We start from the raw sequence: 25,717 nt of genomic DNA on the forward strand, positions 1-25,717 counted from the left end.
AATGTTTACAAAATTAGCGTTAAGATTTAATAGTTTACCTTTAACTGTTTGATATTGCTATTAAAATAATTTTAGTTGTAGGAGTATAGGGCTCCTGCTAATGGTTATGTAACGCTGATTTGAATTATTATAAAAAATACATGTTAAATAAATAAAAATTCCGGGAAACACACGTTATGCGTGATTTTAGTCTTCATCTTCCTAAGTTTTATTTTTAACAAAAAAATAATTTTTTATCTTAATGTAAAAAAAAATACCCCGTACAATCTTGACGGGCAGTTGCTAGTATAAGATGTGTTGTGCTTGACAGTGCTTGATCATACAGTGACATACAGGCATGCGTTCCTCTACCACTTGTTGCTGGTCACGTCTCACGTCAATCCAGCATTACATCAATTACATAATCGTTAATAAGACACTAATGCAAACGTTAATCCCAGATTTCAGTTTGAAATATTATTCTACGGTAATTTATCAAAATTATGTCGCGCATGTAAGAGTAAAATGCTGCTGGGGTACGACTTATCAGGGAAGGTAGACTAAATTTTGAACTAATTACAATTAGATCTATTATTCAGTAAAAAGCAAGCATCTATGATCGTTACGAAACCATAAAACACGAAAGCCTTGTATAGTTGTTTAAAGTTCCAGTATCCAGTTATGATCAAAATAAATTATATGCTCTCATACTAACTCAGGCGAAAAAAAACGACAGCAATTAATAGAGATTAACGGTTAAGGAATTTCAAAAGCACATGCGGAGATTACAGTTTTTATTTTAGTTTTATTGATTAGTTAACAGCTGGTGTATTCACAGTGCAATTACGTATTAAATAGTAGGCCGACTGGGTCTTTCATACATTCTTATACACATCAACATTTTTATTTAACTAGAAATTTAAATGCTTTAATGTCTAATAATTAGAGCGGGTATTGATTTATAAAAAACAAAAACACAAATGGGCTGATTGCGTAGTTATAAATAAGCACAACCATTAACCCTAATCCGACTAACATGTTTCAGTCTATGTTGTATTCTGCTCTAACATAACGTCCACATTAGTAACTGCCTAGGTGAGGTCTAACGATTAGTCCCTTATAGTTACATGCTTGAATAGGTGGTCACAAACATTCACATATAATTAATAGATTAGGACATTCATTATAAAGTCATTCCCACCAGCAAGCTGTGTGAAAACACACAAATAATATACAAATGTGAGAAGTCCGGTCAAAAAATATCAGCTTAGGATATCAGTTTGCGCCATTAGCTATCCCTAGATACCATATTTGTAATTTTTACTTGATTAGAACGCTTGTCAACTTGTTATTCAAAAATAAACAATGAAGACGCTACTTTTCTTGGATCTTCGTTGTTGGGGGTAGGCCTATGTAATATATTGCTAGATTAAATTCAACTGTTTGTAGCTTTATATACTGTTACTTTACCATTTAGTAGCTAGTGTTTACAGAAAATAGCAGATAATCTTTTGTCTGCCATTGGTGTACTTTTGTTTTGCTGTCTCTTTTTGTCTGTTTGTCTATCCACGTTCCCACTTACCTGTCTGTCACTTGAGTGAGAAGTTAGGAATAGGTTAATTAGGTGGCTTGGTCTAGATGACTTGTTCACTGCGCGATTTCAACGCAGACAGAACTGCTACAATTGTTTTGATTATAGTTTATTTGCAAATATTGTATAGACAAAGACTTACAATACAAATAAATACAAATAAATTTAAAAGACAACAAAGTCTTTTGTAACTGTATGAAGTCATTCTTGTGGAGTTGCGTAGCTGAAGCGTTGAGAGGTACAGATGGAAGATGACTTCACATGTTTTCATTAAAGGTGACTTAATTTTATTTACTTTAGCCATTTTTTCGTTATTTTTAAAGCGAAGCCAACTCTATTATTATCGACATATTTAGTTAAGCTTAGTTATTTCCCCTCACAAAGTGTAAACGCTCAGCCAGGTTTAAAAAATATTGGCATAAAAAAAGCTAAAATGTTAAGCCATCTAGTTTTTCTAACAAACACAAATAAATAAATAAATAAAATATAAATATTGTTTGTATGACGATAGCATTTATTTGTGTGGTGTTGTCTGAACTAATGAAAAAAAATAACCAGTTTGAAATATGTTAGCCTTATTTTATTGAACGATTTCAATTTTGAAAAAAAAAACAACAACCAACGGACTGGTTGTGTTTGTTTTTGAAAGAGGAAAGTATTAGTCGTTTATTGACTGATGTAACAGTCGTACAAGATAAATTAGGTACAACAGATTTGGTCCCCAATTTGTTGCCAGGGTGATTTCTGTATGTGGATTATATATTGTTACCGCACTTCGTCGATAGGCAGTAGAAGCAGTAGCACCGCCATCGAGAGGACCCATCAACAAGAGGACCCATGGAAAAGAGGACCCAGCAACAAGAGGACCCATGGAAGAGAGAGCCCATCAACAAGAGGACCCATGGAAGAGAGGTCCCATCAACAAGAGAACCCATGGAAGAGAGAGCCCATGGACAAGAGGATCCATCAACAAGAGGACCCATCAACAAGAGGACCCATCAACAAGAGGACCCATCAACAAGAGGACCCATGGAAAAGAGGACCCATCAACAAGAGGACCCATGGAAAAGAGGACTCATCAACAAGAGGACCCATCAGCAAGAGGACCCCAGGGAAAAGAGGATCCATCAACAAGAGGACCCATCAACAAGAGGACCCATCAACAAGAGGACCCATCAACAAGAGGACCCATGGAAAAGAGGACCCATCAACAAGAGGACCCATCAGCAAGAGGACCCATCAACGGGACCAAAATACAAGGGGACCAATCAAGAAGGAGATCAGACACAGTGATTTTAATTTTTTAAAGTTTGTGTTTGTTTGTTTGTGTGTGTGTGTGTGTGTGCATGCATGTGCACGCGCGTGCATACTAAACAAAAATAAAACGGGAGTAATCTCCCCTAAACTTTTTCGAATATTCTTATATAACACTATGGGGATTGGCAACGCGGGATATAGACATTATTTTTAATCAATTTTCAATTACTTAAACTTTTTTTAAAAAAATAGAATCTCTTAGAAAAAGAGAATTGCGCACCAAGTGAACGCTAAACAATCTGTGTATAATAGTGCGGAATATTATTAGTACTCTATAAATTTATTTTAGTTTTTTGAGAAATCGGAAATTACTACTTCCGGTCAACGAAAATTACTCAAAATTTGATAGACGACAAAAAATTAGATCTTTTACTTAGATTTGAAATTTCGTTTAAAAAAAACAACTAAAAAGTAGAATAAGTCCCACTTCCGGTTATCGGAAATCGCTGAAAAGTTGATACAGAAGTACAAATTTGATATAAAACTTATACATGAAATTTCATCAACCTAGCTGTAACGGTACTCAAGTTATCGTGTTTACACACACACACACACATACAAACACACGAACAGAATTGCAAAAACCAGTTTTTCTGATTCGAATACGAATAAAACGCCGAAATGTTGATAAAATTAAATTTAGAATTTGTGCCCGATTAAAATAAGTCCCCTATACTCCGTGTGTGATGAAGTACTGAGGTGTAAAACGGTGAAAACTGTCAAAATTTCATGTGATTAATACTTCCTTTATACTCCGTATACGAGAAAGTAAATAAACCATTGCAAACACCGACAATCATCTATCCAAAAACAAGCTAACCCAGCCACCAAACAACACAACTAAGAATGTATGTTTGTATTACGTGCTGCACAAGGGGCTAACCCGAAAGTCTTGAGTTCAAATCCCGGGCTCTAGTCTGTTGGATCTCCCTGAGTCCACCCAGCTCTAATGGGTACCTGACTCACTGAGTCCACCCAGCCCTAAGGGTACCTGACTCACTGAGTCCACCCAGCCCTAAGGGTACCTGACTCACTGAGTCCACCCAGCCCTAAGGGTACCTGACTCACTGAGTCCACCCAGCCCTAAGGGTACCTGACTCCCTGAGTCCACCCAGCCCTAAGGGTACCTGACTCACTGAGTCCACCCAACCCTAAGGGTACCTGACTCACTGAGTCCACCCAGCCCTAAGGGTACCTGACTCACTGAGTCCACCCAGCCCTAAGGGTACCTGACTCACTGAGTCCACCCAGCCCTAAGGGTACCTGACTCACTGAGTCCACCCAGCCCTAAGGGTACCTGACTCACTGAGTCCACCCAGCCCTAAGGGTACCTGACTCACTGAGTCCACCCAGCCCTAAGGGTACCTGACTCCCTGAGTCCACCCAGCACTAAGGGTACCTGACCCACGTTAGGGGAAATAAAGGCTACTAGGCATAGTGCTGACCGCTCTATCCTTTTGTAAGCCGATGTAATTGAAACGAACTATACTTCATCTGTTCCATGTGTCTTGGACACGAACGGTAATAGACGAATACGGAGCGCATCTCCTGTGTGTTTCCAACATATTTCTATAACGTGATTAGGGTAGTCAAGTCTAGAGTCTGCCGCTGTAAATATTTAACTGCTATGATCTTAAACTGTGCCTATCACGTGACAACCGTCGCTTGAAACAAACCAACATCTTGTTATCAATCCTCCAGCCCTTCTGCGCATGCTCCCCGTGAGCAGGAATTGATTGCGCCGTCGTTGTTTATCAAATTTATCAATGCATTTACAGCCCCCCCCCCCTGTTTTTAAACGAAAGTAAACCATAAAAACCAGTTACTGGTGTACACGACTCTATTAACTCACGATAAGACCAAAGCTGACATTTTGTGTTGTGAGTGTTGTGTTGGCGGTTAGTTTAACCGGACCCGAAGATGTATTGTAGTATACGTACCAGACGCCGGATGGTGATTTTGTGTTTTGTGGTCGTGTCTATCAATTCTTTGTTACTGGCATTCGTCAACAATGTGTTTACTTCTGGTGTTAAGGTAATGAATGTGTGTGTACATTAATGTTTAAAGGCATATTCACTGCGGAAATGTGTCAACTACTATTTATGGGTGTTAAGATCTTAGGGAGGTCATGGGAGACGGGAAAATACACAGCCTCGTAAAAGATATCCTGAAGATAATATTTGACGCCCGATGCTCTATTAGGAGTAAAGGAGTAAAGATGACGAAGTAAAGTTATCTGAGATTCAGCTCTCAGATATATTTTAAAAACTTAATGGTAATATTGGAATAAATATTGATTTTGGGTGTATCAGAGTTAGGTGTGTGAACAAGTTAGTGTTTTAGTAACACACTGCGCAATTTTGTTATCAAAAGCATTACCTTCTAATGAGGGTACACCTTGTCATTATCATCAATATTTGCACTAGCCTGATGACTTAACGGTGTATAAATTCAACAAGAAAATACATTTATAATTTTTTTCAAATTTTTGTCTTTTTGTTGATCGTTCTTAATTGTAATGTTGGACGGGATTTCCTTCAACACAAATAATTATTACGTGTCAACATAAGGACCATTGATTTCAGCCTGCTTTTTCTTTCTGGATTTGCCTCCATAGCCTTTGTTCATCCAAGAATAAGCTACAAGGCGAAAGTCGTTAGATTTTGGAATTTCCTTTCCTAGATAGGTATTTGTCTCCAATTATCGAGTCTCATCTGCCAGGAATGTTCCGTATTTTCTGGGGATTTCGAGTTGTAGCCAAAACCACCGATGTTATCCAGTTATCCAGTGTGGCACGTTGTTCAGGTGCCATTGTGGAAATGTGTTTTTTTTATTCCATCAAGCTACACTATGTCTGTGCTTTCAGCATCTAGTGTTGTGTACCTGTGTCTCACCTAGTGTTGTGTACCTGTGTCTCACCTAGTTTTGTGTACCTATGTCTCACCTAGTGTTGTGTACCTGTGTCTCACCCAGTGTTGTGTACCTGTGTCTCACCTAGTGTTGTGTAACTGTGTCTCACCTAGTGTTGTGTACCTGTGTCTCACCTAGTGTTGTGTACCTGTGTCTCACATACTGTTGTGTACCTGTGTCTCACCTAGTGTTGTGTACCTGTGTCTCACCTATTGTTGTGTACCTGTGTCTCACCTAGTGTTGTGTACCTGTGTCTCACCTAGTGTTGTGTACCTGTGTCTCACCTAGTGTTGTGTACCTGTGTCTCACCTATTGTTGTGTACCTGTGTCTCACCTATTGTTGTGTACCTGTGTCTCACCTATTGTTGTGTACCTGTGTCTCACCTAGTGTTGTGTACCTGTGTCTCACCTAATGTTCTGTACCTGTGTCTCACCTAGTGTTTTGTACCTGTGTCTCACCTAATGTTCTGTACCTGTGTCTCACCTAGTGTTGTGTACCTGTGTCTCACCTAGTGTTGTAAACAAATATTAAACTTAACACTACTATTTCAGTCCTAACGTCTTCCTCCAACCCTGTTATGTCCAATGTACACGGAGCAATTAAACATACCCACCCACTCCTTTCCACCATTTATTGCCACCTACGTCTACGTTATATTACTTAACTTACTTACTTACTTAGCCCTTTAATATACTTATCAACTTTTGTTTTTTTTAACAGGACAAGCTATCGCTGGGGCTGATATTCTCCAATGAAACACATATAAAGGACATAGATGTATTGTCGGAAAGAGACCTTGTCAAACTTTACAAACAATTAATCGACTCAGGACTTATGCGTAAATACACACGTTTTGATGACGTAGATGGTGAAGTAAACGGAGACGACCAAGATGAATATCTGACAGAGTTCGAGTGGGTTGACTGGAATGATTACAGATTAATGCAAGAAGACGCCAACAGGACTGGATTAGGCGAACATGGAGATGCTGTAGATTTGGGGAAGATTAAAAAGTTGGACGAGAATGAAACGAAACTAAACGCTAAATATAAATACAATGTTGTATTGGGTGATATGATCTCACTGGAGAGGTCTATAGGAGACCTCAGGACAGCAGCTTGCAAGAAACAAAAGTTTATCAAAAACATTCCACGCAACTCTGTCAGCATTATCTCTGTGTTTTATAACGAAAGATTATCGACCCTACTTAGAACACTACACAGTATCTCTAAAAGGTCTCCTGCTTCATTACTGAGAGAGGTCGTTCTTGTGGATGATACTAGCAGTGACGAAGAACTCAAGAAACCGCTTGACGATTACGTCAGAACACATTTCCCAAAGGTGAAGGTCGTTAGAAATCAACACAGGGCTGGTTTGATACAAAGTCGGATGATCGGAGCAGACGCCTCAACGGGCAGGTATCTCGTTTTTTTGGACTCTCATATGGAGGTCAACTACAACTACCTGCCCCCTCTGATAGAGCCAATGGTTTTCAACTTTAGAGCCATCGTATGTCCCATGGTGGACTTTATCAACGCGGACACGCTGCGAGTGGACGGATTGACCACCAGAGTCCGCAGTGGTTTCGACTGGAGTCTGTCGTACAAGAGAATACCGCTGATAAAAATGGACGACACAACCCCTCATCCAACCCCAACAATGGTGGGATGCGCATTCGCCATCTCGCGCAAGTGGTGGGATGAAATAGGGAAATACGACCCCGGGTTGCAGATTTGGGGCGCGGAGCAGTACGAGATCTCGTTTAAGTCCTGGATGTGTGGCGGAAGTGTGGTGGATGCGCCGTGCTCGAGAATCGCGCATCTCTTCCGGCCACTTCCTTACGTACATGACGTTGTTGCAGACGATATTATTGAAAAGAACTTGCTACGTCTGGCGTCTGTCTGGATGGACGGGTACAAAGAAGTCGTCATGGCTCTACGGCCGAGGATGAAGAACATTGACCCAGGAAACCTAACGAGTCAATTTGAAATTCGCGAAAAGTTAAAGTGTAAATCTTTTCAGTGGTTTCTAGAAGAAGTGGCACCAGACATCCCTCAATACTACCCTGTTGTCACTCCACCTTCTGTAGCGTACGGGAAAATCCGAAGTAACAAAAATAGCTCATTGTGTATTCAAACAAAAGACGACTATTTATATTTGGTCAGCTGTGAAGACCAATCAGTCACCACTTATAATTTTGACTGGAGGTACCACATTGTAAGCGGCAAATGTTTTTCTAACCCCGGTTCAGAGTTCATTTACATGTTTGAGTGTTTGGACTTTGAAGACAGATACACTGAGCTTTTTGCATTTAATCGTCACAATGGGCGCATCGCCAATTTGCAGACTCGATTATGTTTGGATTTTGATATCGATACTCTCAAAATGAAGATGAAACCATGTGACGATACTTCACTTACCCAAAGCTGGACACTGGAAAATGTCAATACGACCCTTGCTGACCAATTCTGGGCTAGATACCAGGCGGTCAGCTATCTTTACAAGTAAAATATGTTTTTTTTTTCAAGTACACAGAAATGAATATAGATAAAACTGCTCCAAGAAACATAACATTTTTAAATAAGATGAACATCTTGTGTTTTTTTAATAATGTATCGATGTTTTTTTTAGTCTAAATTTACATCATGTTGTATGTAAGTTTTGCACTGCGTTCTACATTATGTTTACAGTTAACTTATTTTACATTTGTTTACTTGTTTTACACTGTTGTACATTAATTTTTACATTTACATTATGGCTTTGGAATCTTTGGTGGAAATAAACTAGTAATTTCCTTTTGTATATTGTTTGTAGGCTACACCATATCTACAGTATCAAAACCTAATTGGTTGCAATTAAAACATTCTGTTGCAGTAATACCTCGCAGTTTCCAATGTAAACTTCTCCTTATTTCCAAACCTGGTGACATTTGCTGAGAAGCAGACGGAGCTAATCTTTTTGTTTATCAGCAAACGATCACGATTGTAGACCCAGGCTTTGTGCTACGTCCAAAGAGCCTCGTTAGGGTTAGGGATTAATACTAATAAATCTTGAATAAATCTCGAATAAATCTCGAATCCCCCTTTACATACAGACACTTCAGAGGATGAAATCGATGCGCAGTTTAGATATCGTTGTACATTTTTAACTTTCTCCTATATGAAGTATAGAGGAACCATTGTTAGCTTGAAAAAAATCGAAATCGAGATTTTTACAAACCTCGACGTTTTACACTTAGTTTTTCTATTTTGTCCGATATATATATATATATATATATATATATATATATATATATATATATATATATATATATATATGTGTGTGTGTGTGTGTGTGTGTGTGTGTGCTTGTGTGTCTGTGAACACGAAAACCTGAGTACCGTTTTAGCTGGGCCAATGAAACTTCATATATAAGTATTACATCAAATTGGTAGCTAATGGTGTTTGTTTAATCTAACTCTTGTCAGCTGACAGTGTTAGAGTTATGCTTTTGAAATATGAAAACAAGTTGAGGATTTTATATAGAGATTTGAAACTACTTGGGGAGGGTGGAAATGGTATCTATATATATAAAGCAAAGTGGTCAAGTGCCCGATAGGGCACTTCCCGGCGCTGCAGGCGCGTCAAATTTGGCACGATGATGCCTTGGGGAGATAGAACACGAGAGCCGGTGACGGTTGGCCGAAAAGTCGACGGAGAGGGGGTCAAATCTGACCTCGACTGACCGGCGCCTTATATGGGCTATATTACGAGAAAATATTTCCTCCGACGACCCCCCTTGAAATTTTGTGAGGTGGTAGGAGAACGCCTTGGGGTGTCACAAAAAACTCGGCATATCTGGGAAAACTTCGTAAAGGGGTCAAAACTGACCAGTTGTATTTCCCTATATAATCTTTGTATTTTATGGGAAAAACAGAGGGTCATTTCAACGCAGACTTTAGGGTACTTAAACTCGGTATATCTGGCTAATTTTTTTGCATACGTTTAGGACAATGGCTTGACCTTTAGGGAAAACTGTCGATTTGACTCAAAGCCCTCGACGAGGGCTAAAAAGTGACCGCGAGTGAAATTCTCATTATATGAGCTATATTACGAAAAAAAATTTCCTCCGACGACCCCCCTTGAAATTTTGTGAGGTGGTAGCTGAATGCCTGGGGGTGTCAAAAAAAACTTGCCATGTCTGGGAAAAATCGGGAAATGGGTCAAAACTGACCAGTCGTATTTCCCTATATAATCTTTGTATTTTATGGGGAAAACAGATGGTCATTTCAACGCAGACTTTAGGGTACTTAAACTCAGTACATCTGGCTAATTTTTTGCATACGTTTAGGACAATGGCTTGGCCTTTAAAGAGCACTGTCAGTTTGACTCAAACCCTCGACGAGGGCTAAAAAGTTACCGCGAGTGAAATTCTCATTATATGAGCTATATTACGAAAAAAAATTTCCTCCGACGACCCCCCTTGAAATTTTGTGAGGTGGTAGGAAAATGCCTGGGGGTGTCACAAAAAACTCGGCATATCTGGGAAAACTTCGTAAAGGGGTCAAAACTGACCAGTTGTATTTCCCTATATAATCTTTGTATTTTATGGGGAAAACATAGGGTCATTTCAACGCAGACTTTAGGGTACTTAAACTCGGTATATCTGGCTAATGTTTTGCATACGTTTAGGACAATGGCTTGACCTTTAGGGAAAACTGTCGGTTTGACTCAAAGCCCTTGACGAGGGCTAAAAAGTGACCGCGAGTGAAATTCTCATTATATGAGCTATATTACGAAAACAAATTTCCTCCGACGACCCCCCTTGAAATTTTGTGAGGTGGTAGCAGAACGCCTGGGGGTGTCAAAAAAACTTGCCATGTCTGGGAAAAATCGGGAAATGGGTCAAAACTGACCAGTCGTATTTCCCTATATAATCTTTGTATTTTATGGGAAAAACAGAGGGTCATTTCAACGCGGACTTTAGGGTACTTAAACTCAGTATATCTGGCTAATTTTTTGCATACGTTTAGGACTATGGCTTGACCTTTAGGGAAAACTGTCAGTTTGACTCAAAGCCCTCGACGAGGGCTAAAAAGTGACCGCGAGTGAAATTCTCATTATATGAGCTATATTACGAAAAAAAATTTCCTCCGACGACCCCCCTTGAAATTTTGTGAGGTGGTAGGAGAATGCCTGGGGGTGTCACAAAAAACTCGGCATATCTGGGAAAACTTCGTAAAGGGGTCAAAACTGACCAGTTGTATTTCCCTATATAATCTTTGTATTTTATGGGAAAAACATAGGGTCATTTCAACGCAGACTTTAGGGTACTTAAACTCGGTATATCTGGCCAATTTTTGGCATACGTTTAGGACTATGGCTTGACCTTTAGGGAAAACTGTCGATTTAACTCAAAGCCCTCGACGTGGGCTAAAAAGTGACCGCGAGTGAAAGCTCATTATATGAGCTATATTACGAAAAAAAATTTCCTCCGACGACCCCCCTTGAAATTTTGTGAGGTGGTAGCAGAATGCCTGGGGGTGTCACAAAAAACTCGCCATGTCCGGGAAAATTCGTTAAATATGTCAAAACTGACCAGTCGTATTTCCCTATATAATCTTTGTATTTTATGGGAAAAACAGGGAATTTCCAACACAAGTTTTAGGTTACTTAACCTCTGTACATCAAGCTAATGTTTTGCATACACTTCTATAGCTGACTAGGCCGTATGGAAAAACTGTTGGTCAGACTCAAAGCCCTCGAGCAGGGCTAAAAGATGACCGCGAGTGAAATTCTCCTCATATGAGATATATATATAAATAAATTGACGAACGATCCCCTTAATATTATTTGAGGTCGTAGACCGACCCTGGAGGGTAACAACAAAAAAAAACGTGATTCACGTCGGAAAAATCCATTGTAGTCGTTAAATATGTTCATATATCAATTTTTTAATATAAGCATAGTAACTGTTTTTAAAAAAAGTAAACAAAAAAATACGTCATTCGGTCCATTTTCAAGGGAGGTAACCTTTTTAATAATTATTTTTCAAATAATTGTATACTATTTTAAACAGAAACAGAAAACGACAACGTATAACATTTGTTTTAAACCTAATAAGTTATTAATTAAGCTACGTATCATAATTAAATAAAAAATTAATTTTTAAAGTCAATGTAATATAAATTATAAGATATACTGTTAATTGAACCTCTGTATTTCTTATTCCATTTTATTTATAAATAGCGTACTTTCTAATTTTTGCTCTAAAAGCGATTGTTAAACAACATACAACATCTTCTCTGAAATTAGCCTTACTGTTTAAATTTAAGCACTCCACACCTCATCCATCACCAAATAATTAGTATTCAAATTATCACATGTTTTTGAAAACCTAAGCGAAGCTAGGCAGTATGCCTAGTATATATATATATATATATATATATATATATATATATATATATATATATATATATATATATATATATATATATATATATATATATATATATATATATAATTTAAATATTTTAAAATTTTCTGTTTCGTCTAGTATTCTTAGGGGTCACTGCCCCCCCTCCCCCGCGAAAAGATGACTAGAATAAAGGAAATTAAAAAAAAAACCAGAGTATTCACACGTCTGAATTCATGAATCCTTTAAGCACAACCCGTTTTTTTTTTCAATCTACACACAATCTACAAATAGATCGAATCTAAAACCAAACTCTAATGAATGACCCGTACAAACACGACGGGCTGCTGCTAGTATGACTTATGTTGTCCTCTCGTGACCGCAGTTTAAAATAAGTTGGCATGTGTCAAGTGGTTTCGATCTTACACATGCTCTTATCCCTTCCGCATGCTGGCTGTCACGTCTTGGGTTAGCCGTACATCGATAGTCTAAACGTTAGTGTGTAAGAAACATAAGCAAGATTTAGGGTTAAAATATCAAACTGTAATAATCAACGATCCTATTGTTGCATATGTGTGGGGTGGATAGATTTATAATTGTGGTTAAGTGAAAGTAGATAGTATCGGTAAATTACATCGATAATGCTCTTCATGAACACAACTTGACCATTGTTTACATGAACACAACTTGACCATTGCTTACATGAACACAACTTGACCATTGCTTACATGAACACAACTTGACCATTGCTTACATGAACACAACTTGACCATTGCTTACATGAACACAACTTGACCATTGCTTACATGAACACAACTTGACCATTGCTTACATGAACACAACTTGACCATTGCTTACATGAACACAACTTGACCATTGCTTACATGAACACAACTTGACCATTGCTTACATGAACACAACTTGACCATTGCTTACATGAACACAACTTGACCATTGCTTACATGAACACAACTTGACCATTGCTTACATGAACACAACTTGACCATTGCTTACATGAACACAACTTGACCATTGCTTACATGAACACAACTTGACCATTGCTTACATGAACACAACTTGACCATTTTCCAATATTAAAGAAGCTTGACCATTGTCCAACATTAAAGAAACTTGACCATTGCCTAACATTAAAGAAGATTGAACTATGCCCAAAATTATCACAACTTGACCATTTCGATTTTGTGCACGCTTACAATACCTCCTCTATACTTCGTATAGGAGAAAGTCAAAATGTACAACACAATCTAATCCATATAATTAATTGAAATTTTTTATAAAATTTAAAATTTCTAGCCTTCAAAAATATCGATATCTAATACGGATTCAATTTGGCATTAAATCGATTACCTTGTGAGTTTAATGAAATGTTTCAAATTACAGCTGCCTTCAAGAGCCCATCTGTTTAAGCTGTTGTTTTGCGCTGTCGTGTCATTTTACCCTTATTTAAAAAGCAGAGAAAGTAATAGATATTGTTAATCCGCTTAAATCCATTGATAATCCCGTCGTTCAGGTTTAGAGCCAACCTTTCTGCGTTGGTTCACAATGAAAAAAACACGGGCACGAGCATACAATACCGAATTGTTTGTGTTTTTCTAATGGTAAAACTGTTGGGGCTAGGTGTGCGGTCAGAACAAAACTTGGGTGAAGGTTTGGGTAGGGATCATTGATCTCACATGTTAAATTACAACAAGGCATGGACCCCAAAATGATGGCGTACTCGTGGCACTTTCGATGCATTAAATAAATTTTTATAGAATTTATATAGAAAATATATCATTTTACCAGTGTCAGTCCCCCGTCCCCCCCACACCCCCGCACCACAGAAAATGTTGTCCGCCCCCTCCTTGAAAATTTCAGCCCCCCCCCCCTCCCTCTGGAGGAACAAGTCTGAAAGAAACACTGAACAGTCAGTACAGTATCCCAACAGCTGTTGTTAAACACGAATACACGAGGAAAATTAGGGGAGCTCACTCCTGTTTTATTTAATAATTGAGATTAAAAAAATAATTAATATGTCGATATTTATATTTTTGGAAACAATTAGAACAATTTTTATTCTTTCGATTCAATTCGCTTATAATTAGCACTAACATAATTGGATTAGAACTGTATCTGTGACTAGCTATCTGAACTCTGGTGAAAACCTGAGTGTATAAAAGCTAACCACACTCACCGCTGTTACCTAATTCTGCTATCTCTCTTCTGGTTTGTAATATATTAATCTTTATATTATTTTTAAATTACTAATTTTATACACGATCACACCGAAAAGTAGATATTCTTGCGTTGTCACCGGAAAATAATCTAAAGTTCCCTTTTGAACTTGATGACAGGCCATGAGTCAAGGGAAGTAGAGTTCAACTGTTTCTGTGACCACGGCGTATGAAAGGATAGTGTGGTCAGTACCATGCCCATTCGCCTTTACTTTCCTTAACGTGATTCAGGTATCCTACCCTTCAGAGTTGCGTAGGTTCAGAACTTCAGGTACGTTCTACGGATTTGAACCCGGATTTGAGCGTGGGTTCAGAACTTCAGGTACGTTCTACGGATTTGAACCCGGATTCGAACTCGAGAGGCTTTAGTGAAAGTGGATCATGAGTTACAAGATTTGACCACAAACCTACCCACTCACTGACCCAGGTAAAAGCTAGTAAACTACTCCTCATTTAAGGACGGTGCTTGATGGGCCTACTAAAGGACTGTAGTTAGCTAGTCGCAAATAAAGCTAAAGACGGACCCAATCAGTCGCAGTAGAGCAGCAGCATCTATTAGTCCATCCTGGCTATCTGCCCTGTACATTACTTTTCTAATCACAAATGGGATTATGGTCAGAGGCGTAGCGAAGGGGGGGGGGGGGGGGCAATGGGGTACATATGTCCCCGGGCGCCGACCTTAGGGGTTGGAAAAGCAAATTAAAATCTCATTTTAGCTGCATTTTTTGCTTTATAAATATAAAAACATATATGGGGGGGGGGAGAGGGGGTGCGAATCGGAAATTGAAAGGTTGATCCCGTGGGGCGCGCCAAATTGAAAGTTTGTCCCCGGGCGCCGGGAAGGGTCGCTACGCCACTGGTTATGGTAATTTAAAAGTACTCATGATGGGTACATCTGTAAACAAGTTCGCGGATTAAAAGCCCAACAGGATAAAGACAGTTGATTAAGGACGTCTAAGGGGTTAGCTAATAATTACAGATTACAGTAAGAAAGGATTTGAGTGTATGTGGGAATTGATATTGTTCGTTGTGATTGATTACTTTTAGTAAGAAAAAGTCGTGGTGAAAAGACGATGATGTAATAGACAAGAGCATCATTAAGTTATTGATAGAAGCACGGATAGCGGAACGTTGCTTTTGACTGTAAAAATAAGTAGCAGTGCGTTGTTTATTTCATCAAGACATATGTTATGGGTAAACAACTGCTTTTAAGCTGATTTATTGAATGCATAATAGTTCAACAACAGACGGTTATTATAAATACATAAACACACATATGGAAAACACACAAAACGTCACAGTTCGACATATTTTTGTAAGCCTCCGTCTCCAAGACCATTTAGATGAGACGTAAAGTTTATGCTGTAGACATGCATCAACAGTCTAGGCTTCAAAGGCGTAACGACCCATTCCGGCGCTGGGGCCCAACCATTAACTTTTGCGCCCCAGCCCCCATTTATAAAAAGTTAAACACGTTGACTAAAAAGCGCCCCCGCCCTCCCTCTCGACCGTTTTTTATTTTAGTATCACACAATAGTTGTAGAAAACAGTTAAATAAGTCAGTAAAACCATGTGCAGTCTATTGTTTAAAACTGACTGTAAGAGCTTTTTTTCTACTCCGTTTGGCGCCTGGGGCGCCCCCCCCCCCCATTGAGGAACAAGGATGAAAAAAAAACTGACAGTCAGTACAGTATACTAACAGCTGTTGTTACACACGAATACACGAGGAAAATGAGTAGTTCAGATAAAAAAAATAATTAATATGTCGATATTTATATTTTTGGAAACAATTAGAACCATGTTATCTTTCCATTCAATTCGCTCTTAATTAGCACTAACATAACTAGCTACGCCTCAGCTATGCTCTGATTTCCAGCTAATGAAAAGTTATAATACAATAAGGGAATTTAAATTTTATTCGCAATTTAGTAAGCCAAGAGAGGTAACCATATTAAAACTTTGAGCTGCTCATGTTTGCAAGAGTTCATTTTCCTGACTTTATTTTTTTCCTATTTAATTTTTATTTACTAATCCACTGAAAAATTCGTGGTTTTCTATAAATGACGCCATAATTCAGGTGGGGTAGGTGAAAAAGTTATATCACGATGTAGCCTTTAAGATAAGGGTTGATAACAAAATGTTTCTTTGTTATTTTGCTGTAAACGATACCGCGATAGGGTGACATACAATCGGTAATTTATTCATACCCTCGCCGATAATGAGTATCTAAGTTTTACACACACAAGGATGTAATTCTATACACTTTCATAAAAACGACGTTAGTTTTGTAAGAGTATGTATCGAGTTTCATTTTGTACCAGTGTCTCTTATTCAGTCCAGATGTGTTTATAGACCCATCTAGGTTCAGTATTGATTAGAGTTATTTAGGGTCAACTTAGGATTTCATTGGTATAGTAAGGGGGTTGATAGACATATCTAAGTTCATTATTGGTTAGAGTTAGGGTCAACCCAGGATTTAACTGGTATAGTGAGGGGTTTATAGACACATCTAGGTTCAGTATTGGTTAGAGTTAGGGTCAACCCAGGATTTAACTGGTATAGTAAGGGGTTTATAGACACATCTAGGTTTAGTATTGATTAGAGTTATTTAGGGTCAACTTAGGGTTTAACTGGTATAGTAAGGGGTTTATTGCCAGGGTAAGTGCTACACCAAATAGGAAATTACTTTTTAAAAAAAATCGTTTACCTATCGCGCAGTGCTGTGATCTCATACGAAATGAACGTCATTTACTAGCCTTGTTCAGTAGGCTTGTTCAGTAGGCTTGTTCAGTAGGCTTGTTCAGTAGGCTTGTTCAGTAGGCTTGTTCAGCTACAATCCGTCGAAGGTTGTCAAGCAATGATCCACAGCCGGCGCTCCACTATCAGCCCTGGGTATCAGTTTGTTTTATCAGCTTCTCCTAGATACCAGATGTAGAGTTTTCTATCGATTAGAACACACGTCCAACAAATTACTTTTGCCAGAGTTGCTCAAGTATAAAGCCGGCTGAACATTTCTTTGATCTAAGTTGTTGGACTGAGCATGGCATCCCTACGTTAATTCCCCCCACCGGACATCCAGCCCCTTAGACACGTTGTTAGAGTGCGGGTTTGTCCTGGGTGTGATGTGTAAACTTTGAGTGTACGCTGATGACCCACCGCAATAAAAGGTAGGAGATCTCTCGGCTTTACTCATCAATCGTAGTAGCCCACTGTATCCCTAGTGTAGGGCGCTGCTTGATACAAATGTCGGCGTCATTGTGCAGAAGGGGGCGCTCCACATTACAAGGACCGCTAATGAGCGAACCCTAGGTACTGAGGTAGCCGCAGGAATACTCGGAGGCGGATCCTCCATTATTTTTTTTTATTGACAGAAACCTACGCGGGAGTGAACTATCATAGATGGATTGTGCAGTAATGCATAAAAGGCAAATACACATTTATATATATATATATATATATATATATATATATATATATATATATATATATATATATACTATATTTACAACAACAAAGATCTATGTATATGCACACATATATAACAATTTTATTTATGTATACACACACACACACACACACACACACACACACACACATATATATATATATATATATATATATATATATATATATATATATATATATATATATATATATATATATATATACAACGAAGATGTGTATTTTGATCACGCACGCTAGTCACCACAACAACACTACATCTGAAAGCCTACACACCCTACATTGTTTACTAGTTTGAAATAGCGTCTAAACTTTGAGCAAATAAAATAATTGTATTCATCCTCGCCAGCTGTTGTGGTCAACTATTCTTCATTAATCTCTTAAGTCTACATCTGAAAGGCTCGCCGACCGCCCTACCAGTTACTGCCCATTATAGATCGCTGAATACATTAGCTCTAATCGTTTGGGGAGGTCTCCTTGCCTTCAGCTGCTAACATGGAGATTTTCTTTCAAATGATTCAGCTACATAAATCTATGAACATTGTTGGTGTTGGTTTATTGTCGAGGATGTGAGGTTATCACAAGAGAGAATAGTGGGGGGGGGGGGGGGGGCACATACATATGGAGGGTGAGGAAGTTGAGAGGCTGTCACATACGAGGATGGTGAGGTGGGGTGGGCTTTCTCATATGTAGGGTGGTTAGGTGGGGGGGATGTCAAATATGTTGGTTGGTGGTGAGGTGAGAGGGGGGGGCTGTCACATATGTTGGGTGGTGAGATGATGTAGGGTGGTGGGTTGGGGGGGGGGTTGTTACATATGTAGGTTCGTGAGTGGGGGGCTGTCACATATGTAGGGTGGTGAAGAGGGGTGCTGTCACATATGGAGGACGAGAAAGGAAATAGATCCACATACATAAAAGAGCTAGTGCGTGCGTCAGATCGTCACGTGATTTCTAGTAGGTTCGCTCAGCTTTGACCAGGGGAGCATTGACCTGACCTGTGAAGACGGCTGTCTACACGTCACACGTGTCTGCAGAAAATCTCGTTCAAACCTGCCAGTGGACATAAGCTAAACCAAATTCTTAACTAAATCAAATAAATTGTATACCTTGCATAACAACATTAGAACCTTGGTTACTTCAATTACTTTCTCTCTCTTCCTACCCCGCTCTCTCTATCTCTTTTTATATATATAAATAAATAAATAAATAAATAAATAAATATATATATATATATATATATATATATATATATATATATATATATATATATATATATATATATATATATTAGGAGTATGTGTGTATGTATGATGTATGTGTAGATAAATAGAGCGGCAGTAGTGTGCAGAAAAAGTCAGCTGAGCAGTCTCTGACACAATTTCATATGCCACATCAGTCACATGACCTAACTTAGATGTGGCCCAGATGTCACACCGAATGACAAGCCTCCATTCATAAGATCCCACTCATGTTGTTTTTTTTTCCCCGAGAGCGTGTCGGATGACGTGCAGCGATTCAATGCAAGCTACTCCACTTTCTGTCAGGTCCCGTCCAACGACCGACAAGCCATCACACAGATGCCCTCACAGTTGTGGTATGTCAAAAGCTCACACATCAGACAGATGTGGCACGAAATGTTGCATCAATCTGACAACCCATTGTGCCCACAGAAAGAGATTCCCCGTGTTTAGCCTTACACGGTGTATTGTTGGTAAACTATTTCATTGGAAATCGTTGCCGCGCATAATGTTAGCTCACATTATTCAATATGTTGGCGAAACAGAAAGCACGCGCAAATAAAGGACATTTTGTTCACAACATTCGTACAGTGTGGAGTAAATTTATTTTTTAAGAGTGCGATTTTATAGTTGTTAAGATTTTTTTTCATGCAACTTTAATAATATAGCAGCGAGTTATCGTTCCTGAAGACTTAGTTAACTAGGGGCGATAATGCCATTTAGAATGAAAAAATACATGCTGCTTATGCTGACGCTGTTTCTGAACTTTTTAATTCTGTATTTGGTCGTGTTTGTGGAAGACAGCGAGCAGGTAATCCTGATATTAATTAATTAATTGTATTGATTAATTCAGGGACGGAGTGACCATCGCTAGGCGTATTTGTGTTTGTGCTGTGTAAATTATGACTGTAGTTGGGAGGTCATTTTATTGTGCATAAATTGTTTTGTGATTTTGACATATTGGTCATTTTGATACTTAACTATACACAAATACAAACACGCAAACACACACACACACACACACACACACACACACACACACACACATACATATATATATATATATATATATATATATATATATATATATATATATATATATATATATATATATATATATATATATATATATATATAATGGGTCTTTGATTATACGTTACTTCTTCCTATTGAACATATATATAAAATGCAAATTTCTAATGTAGAAAGTGAAGTGCCACAAGAGACTAAAACAATCGCTTTAGTTATTGGAAACTATTTTTGAATGTGTTAAACAGTGAAGATTATCCCTCGGCGTGGTAAAGCTCATGGTTGCTAAACCGAAAAGTCTCGAGTTCGAAACCTCGGGCAGATGAGGCACGTTAGCTGGGGACAGCCACTCATCTAGGAGAAACAACTCCAAAATCAAACAACTGCTGTCTTGTAGTTTGTTCTTGGTTGGACAAAGGCTGTGGAAGCAGCCAAAAAGAAAAACAGGCTGAAATCGGAGTCAATGGCCTCAATGGGGCATAACCAGTTGACACATATACTTAATTAATACTAGAATTTAAGAACGAAGAAGAAGAAATAGAACGTTTACAATTTTTTTTGTATACTTAACTAATTTTATTTTAACTGCTTAAGACCATCACATTACATCACAGCTAATTATTATATTGTAAATTCGCTGAAATTGCTATGAAACTAATTTATTATTGTTTTACAGATGCCATCAGCAGTATTGAACTCGGATCAAAATAACCAGCCTCCAGAGAGTCGAGTCTACCCACATCAAGATGTCATCATCACACCAACAGTGCCTTATATTAGACAAGCAAAGCAACGCAAGACTTTACGTATTCAAGGGACAGAATCACAGATACACCCAATCAAGGGAGGTAACATTTCATCAGGTGTGAAGAGTAGATACAGAGACTGGAATGATTACATGCTCATGCTGAAGGAAAGGGGAAGGAAAGGTTTTGGCGAGGGCGGGAGGGGAGTTAACGCGAGTGTGTTGGACGACCACAACCAACAGTCGGAGCTGACAAAACTGTACATGTATAATGCCAGACTCAGTGACGTCATATCTGTAAAGCGATCTCTGGAAGATGCACGATCCGACGTCTGCAAGAAACAAAAGTTTCTCGCGGACATTCCCCGCAACTCTGTCAGCATCATCTCCGTGTTTTACAACGAGAGGTTGTCGACCGTGCTGAGAACGGTTCATAGCGTCATGTCAAGGTCGCCCGCCATCTTAATCCGGGAACTCGTGCTCGTGGATGACGCAAGCAGTGACGTAGAGCTCAAGAAACCGCTCGATGACTACGTCAGCCAACATTTTCCCAAAGTGAAGATTCTACGTCTTCGTCAGCGTTCGGGGTTAATCAGGGCCCGGATGTATGGTGCTGACGTCACAACGGGCAGTTTTCTTGTTTTCCTAGACTCACACGTTGAAGTTAATTACAATTACCTGCCTCCGTTATTAGAGCCCATGCTAGTTAATTATAAGACGATTGTGTGTCCAATAGTGGACTCCATAGACCCAGAGACCTTTCAGGTCAAAGCTCAGAAAGTCCGAACACGTGGCGGGTTTAATTGGAGGATGCAGTACAAAAGTATCCCATCTTCAGAGGCTGTTGGGACGTCGCCATTGGCAACCCCCGTCATGGTCGGATGCGCTTTTGCCATCACTAGAAAATGGTGGGAGGAGCTGGGTCAGTATGACCCGGGGCTGCAGATCTGGGGCGGGGAGAATTTCGAGATGTCTTTCAAGACGTGGATGTGCGGGGGGCGGCTGGTTGACGCCCCCTGTTCCCGGGTGGCGCATTTATTCCGGCCCCTGCCGTACTTTCAAGACTTGTACGCCGATGACATCATCGAGAAAAATTTTCTGCGCGTGGCATCGGTCTGGATGGATGAGTACAAGCAGGCAGTCATGCGCGCCAGAAACATAAAGAGCAGTTTAGATCCAGGCGACCTAACGCAACAACACGACGTACGTCACCGACTTCGATGTAAGAGTTTTAATTGGTACATGCACAAAGTCGCACCGGATGTTCTACGTCACTACCCCGCCAACCCGCCGCCATCTTTAGCAGTTGGAGACATCAGACTGGCGTGGAATTCCCAGTGCATCAACAGCACTGGCACCTACTTGACTCTATCAAACTGTTCCAGCCTCACCGTCCATGAATTTGATTGGCGGGCGCGCATACAGGGCGTGACGTTACAGTGCTTTACCAACTCTAAAAATGACGTCATTGACATGCGCCCATGCGTAGACATCGAGGAAAAACCGACGCAGCGTTTTGCGTGGAACCCCACCACTGGGCAGATTGCTAGCTTCAATACTCGATTATGCTTGCAGTACGATACCGGTACGAATACCGTCCACATGAACAGATGTGACGCTACGCTCATCACACAGTTGTGGGTGCTGGACAGCGTCAACATCACAGCCGCTGAGTCGGTTTGGTCCAGGTACGAGAAGGATGAGAATCCTTATGACATTTTTTAATGATATGTCGTTATGGGCTTAACTTCTGTGGCGGAACTTTTGATAACGGACAAGTTGGACCTTCGGTGTTTGTCAAGTTAGCCCACTCAAAAGTCCGGCACAGTTGGGATAGCTGGCATTGGTTGAATAAACATGGGAACACTCAATACAACCGTAATACACGGGAACACATTCAATACAATCGTTATACACGGGAACACACTCAATACAACCGTACATACCTCTAGACCAGCCTCCGGCTAAAATAATGTTCGCCTTGACGTGTATAAAAGAATGGAATGTGCCAATTTAACATGACGTCAACAAAGGAACGTGCCAATTTAACATGACGTCAACAAAGAAATATGTCAATATAACATGACGTCAACAAAGGAACGTGCCAATTTAACATGACGTCAACAAAGGAATATGTCAATATAACATGATGTCAACAAAGGAACATGTCAATATAACATGACGTCTATCTTTTGACATCAAATATTAAAACCGGTGATCTCGTACATAGCATGTAGCATTAGAACTACGTGTGTCTTTGTTTTGTAATTAACACATTTTTAATTCATTAAGCTTGTCAAGTTTTAGTTTTCAATGTTTCGTTCATTATTAATAACAGCCATTAACCGGATTATATATATATATATATATATATATATATATATATATATATATATATATATATATATATATATATATATATATATATATATATATATATATACTGTAGTCGGATGTTTATGTCGGTCCAGTGAAAAAAAGTACAAAAGTAATTGTACAAAAATCTTTAATCCCCATTAACATACCATTGTTAACTTTAGAAGTACTTTCTTCTGTTACTAAAGTGCTTTGAAAGCTGGCAGTAACGGCTTGTGACAGATCGGGAACACAAACGTTAGCTCGAGCTAATTGCCGAACACTTAAGCTCACTCTATCAATCAATGAACGCATTCACTCATATATTGCAATGTTCATTTAATTACCAAAAAAAAAATTAAACAATTCAGAATCCCAGATGGTTCATCAGTTTTCACGGCCGAATAAGTTAACAACTTATTCTTATGGTCATTGAACACACAAGCCACCAAAATCAATGAGATTAATCCGAATTCAGATACTAGTGGCGTCACTAAGTCGGGTGACTAGCGATGCGGAAAGAATTCAGGGCCTCACCCCACTGTACCACCGACTAAAAAAATAATAAATAAGATATTTGGTGTCACCCATATCTGGATGGTATCACCTTGTGTCTAATATTTAATGATGTATGTAACTGTGATAAGTTATTAAAATAACTGGAATACATCAGACTTTTTCATTACAATTGTGTATATTTCGTTTGATTGTCACCCCCCCCCCCCTTTCCCCTGTATTGTGTCACCCTTTGTTGTCCACACCCCCTCCCCTCTCTCATCTAGTGACGCGATTGCCAGATATGAAGTCGGAACTAAGGCCAATTAGAATGCTAGACTGTTATAGAATTAACAGAAGAAGGAAGATTTCACATTTGCACACTATCCTGAGAGGGTGCAGTGCAAAATGGCTAACACCACACCTTCACGTTTTGCTTTCGGGTAGCCAGTAGTCCGATACATCAGCAAAGAAAGGACTACCAGGCTATCTTCTTATTCAAACCGAATAGCAACTAACGGAATAGGATCAAGTTAAATCTAATCAAGTTTATTAAAATCAAGATGTTATGATCACGCCTATTATCAAACACAGTGCGCGTGATAGCAAGCAGAATTAACATTTTCATTTATTTTAAGTATCGTAAATAAAATACCTATTCGGGCATTTTTCTTTCACTGACGGAGATTACCTATTTTATCTGGGACAAGCTACTGTTAAAACTGAAACGACAATATCAGTAGAACCGGCAACACATGAGTTCCATTAATTTTTTAAAACCCTATATCAGTGGCGTAGCTAGGGGAGGGCGGGTGGAGCTGCCGCCCGCGGCGCTGACCCTAATGGGGCGCCAAAAAAGGGTAGAAAAATATTGAAAGCTGAGGTATTGAGTTGTACATAGTCAAAGTGTGGCACCAAAGCAAAAAAGTAGTGGCTGGTAAAAAACGTCACCAACCTTTTCAACTGGGGGGGGGGGGGTCGACTTTTTCACTAACATGAATAAATATAATTATAATTAAAATGAGAGGGGGCAAAAAATTGATAGTTCGCCCCGGGCGCAGGAATGGCTCACTACTATATACGTCTTTACATTCTAGATCAGTTTATACAGTAACAACATAACTTTGGAACCTTAAATTACCAATTTAGTTTAAAGATTTTTTTTTCTCCCGATCATTTACACAAGATGATAGTTTATGACGATGGTAAGATGTAAAATTATATTTTTTTATATCACGCAGTAAAGTTTGGTGGGATTATGTTTAGAAATTATCGCAAGTAATTACTTTATCAAGCAAAGTAACACCATCCAAGAAGTAATGATAACGAATGGAAAATAAAAAGGAAACATGTGCAGCCCTGATGCGCTGAATCGAGGAATCTCTTTTGTTAACGGGCATACTAGGTCTCAATAGAGCATGGACATTTTGTCTAAGAACAATCTACTGGTTTAGTAACACAACTTACAAACAAAAGATCTCAAGTATTATGCTGGGAATCAATTTTCATTGAATAGGAAAATAAACCAGATGATTCTAACAATTAGATTCATCTTGATCAGTGTAATGGATTTTGCAAACTAACGTTTGTGTGTGTTTGGGGGGGGGGGGGCTGTCATAAATGGCGTCACACAATTTTAGCTTTAACGTCATCATGAAAAGCAAGACACATCCATTAAAATCACGTCGCACACAATAAGCACACATTTAACAGGATTTTTCATTTAAAAATGGTCTTCAGAACAAAAAAAATGTTTCATTGTACTTTAGACATCCCCCCTCCCCCGCCCGTCAGAAAATCTTACCCCATCCTCCATCATAGCCATGCAACATTATAATTCATAGACGACCCCGCCCACTGTGTAATTTTAATTGGTTGCCAGCTATTGATCTAGACTAGCCGATTTAACAACAAATTATTGATGTAGCATTTTTATATTGTTTACATGTTTGGCGACCAAATCCGCCT

The 25,717-nt window shown here is 39.0% G+C and overlaps 2 protein-coding genes across 2 annotated transcripts; both read left to right on the forward strand.

Moving 5' to 3' along the window:
* Positions 1–6,632: 6,632 nt before the first annotated feature.
* LOC131944232 (polypeptide N-acetylgalactosaminyltransferase 10-like) lies at positions 6,633–8,306 on the forward strand. The gene has a single exon (XM_059304771.1). The coding sequence runs from the start codon at positions 6,633–6,635 to the stop codon at positions 8,304–8,306; it is 1,674 nt and encodes a 557-aa protein (XP_059160754.1).
* Positions 8,307–19,837: 11,531 nt separating this feature from the next.
* On the forward strand, positions 19,838–22,624 carry LOC131944233 (N-acetylgalactosaminyltransferase 4-like). The gene is made up of 2 exons (XM_059304772.1): positions 19,838–19,936; positions 20,831–22,624. Exons 1-2 carry the CDS (start codon positions 19,838–19,840, stop codon positions 22,622–22,624), a joined length of 1,893 nt encoding a protein of 630 aa, XP_059160755.1.
* The last annotated feature ends 3,093 nt before the right edge of the window (positions 22,625–25,717 follow it).

The sequence above is a fragment of the Physella acuta genome, unplaced genomic scaffold, assembly GCF_028476545.2.
Source record: "Physella acuta isolate Inbredline_101_S28 unplaced genomic scaffold, ASM2847654v3 ptg000486l, whole genome shotgun sequence".
Taxonomy (NCBI): Eukaryota; Metazoa; Mollusca; class Gastropoda; family Physidae; genus Physella; species Physella acuta.

Coding starts and splice junctions, on each gene's coding strand:
- LOC131944232 (XM_059304771.1), top strand. CDS start 6,633: ATGCGTAAATACACACGTTTTGATGACGTAGATGGTGAAGTAAACGGA.
- LOC131944233 (XM_059304772.1), top strand. CDS start 19,838: ATGCCATTTAGAATGAAAAAATACATGCTGCTTATGCTGACGCTGTTT. Junction 19,937..20,830: donor TTGTGGAAGACAGCGAGCAG/GTAATCCTGATA, acceptor ATTGTTTTACAG/ATGCCATCAGCAGTATTGAA.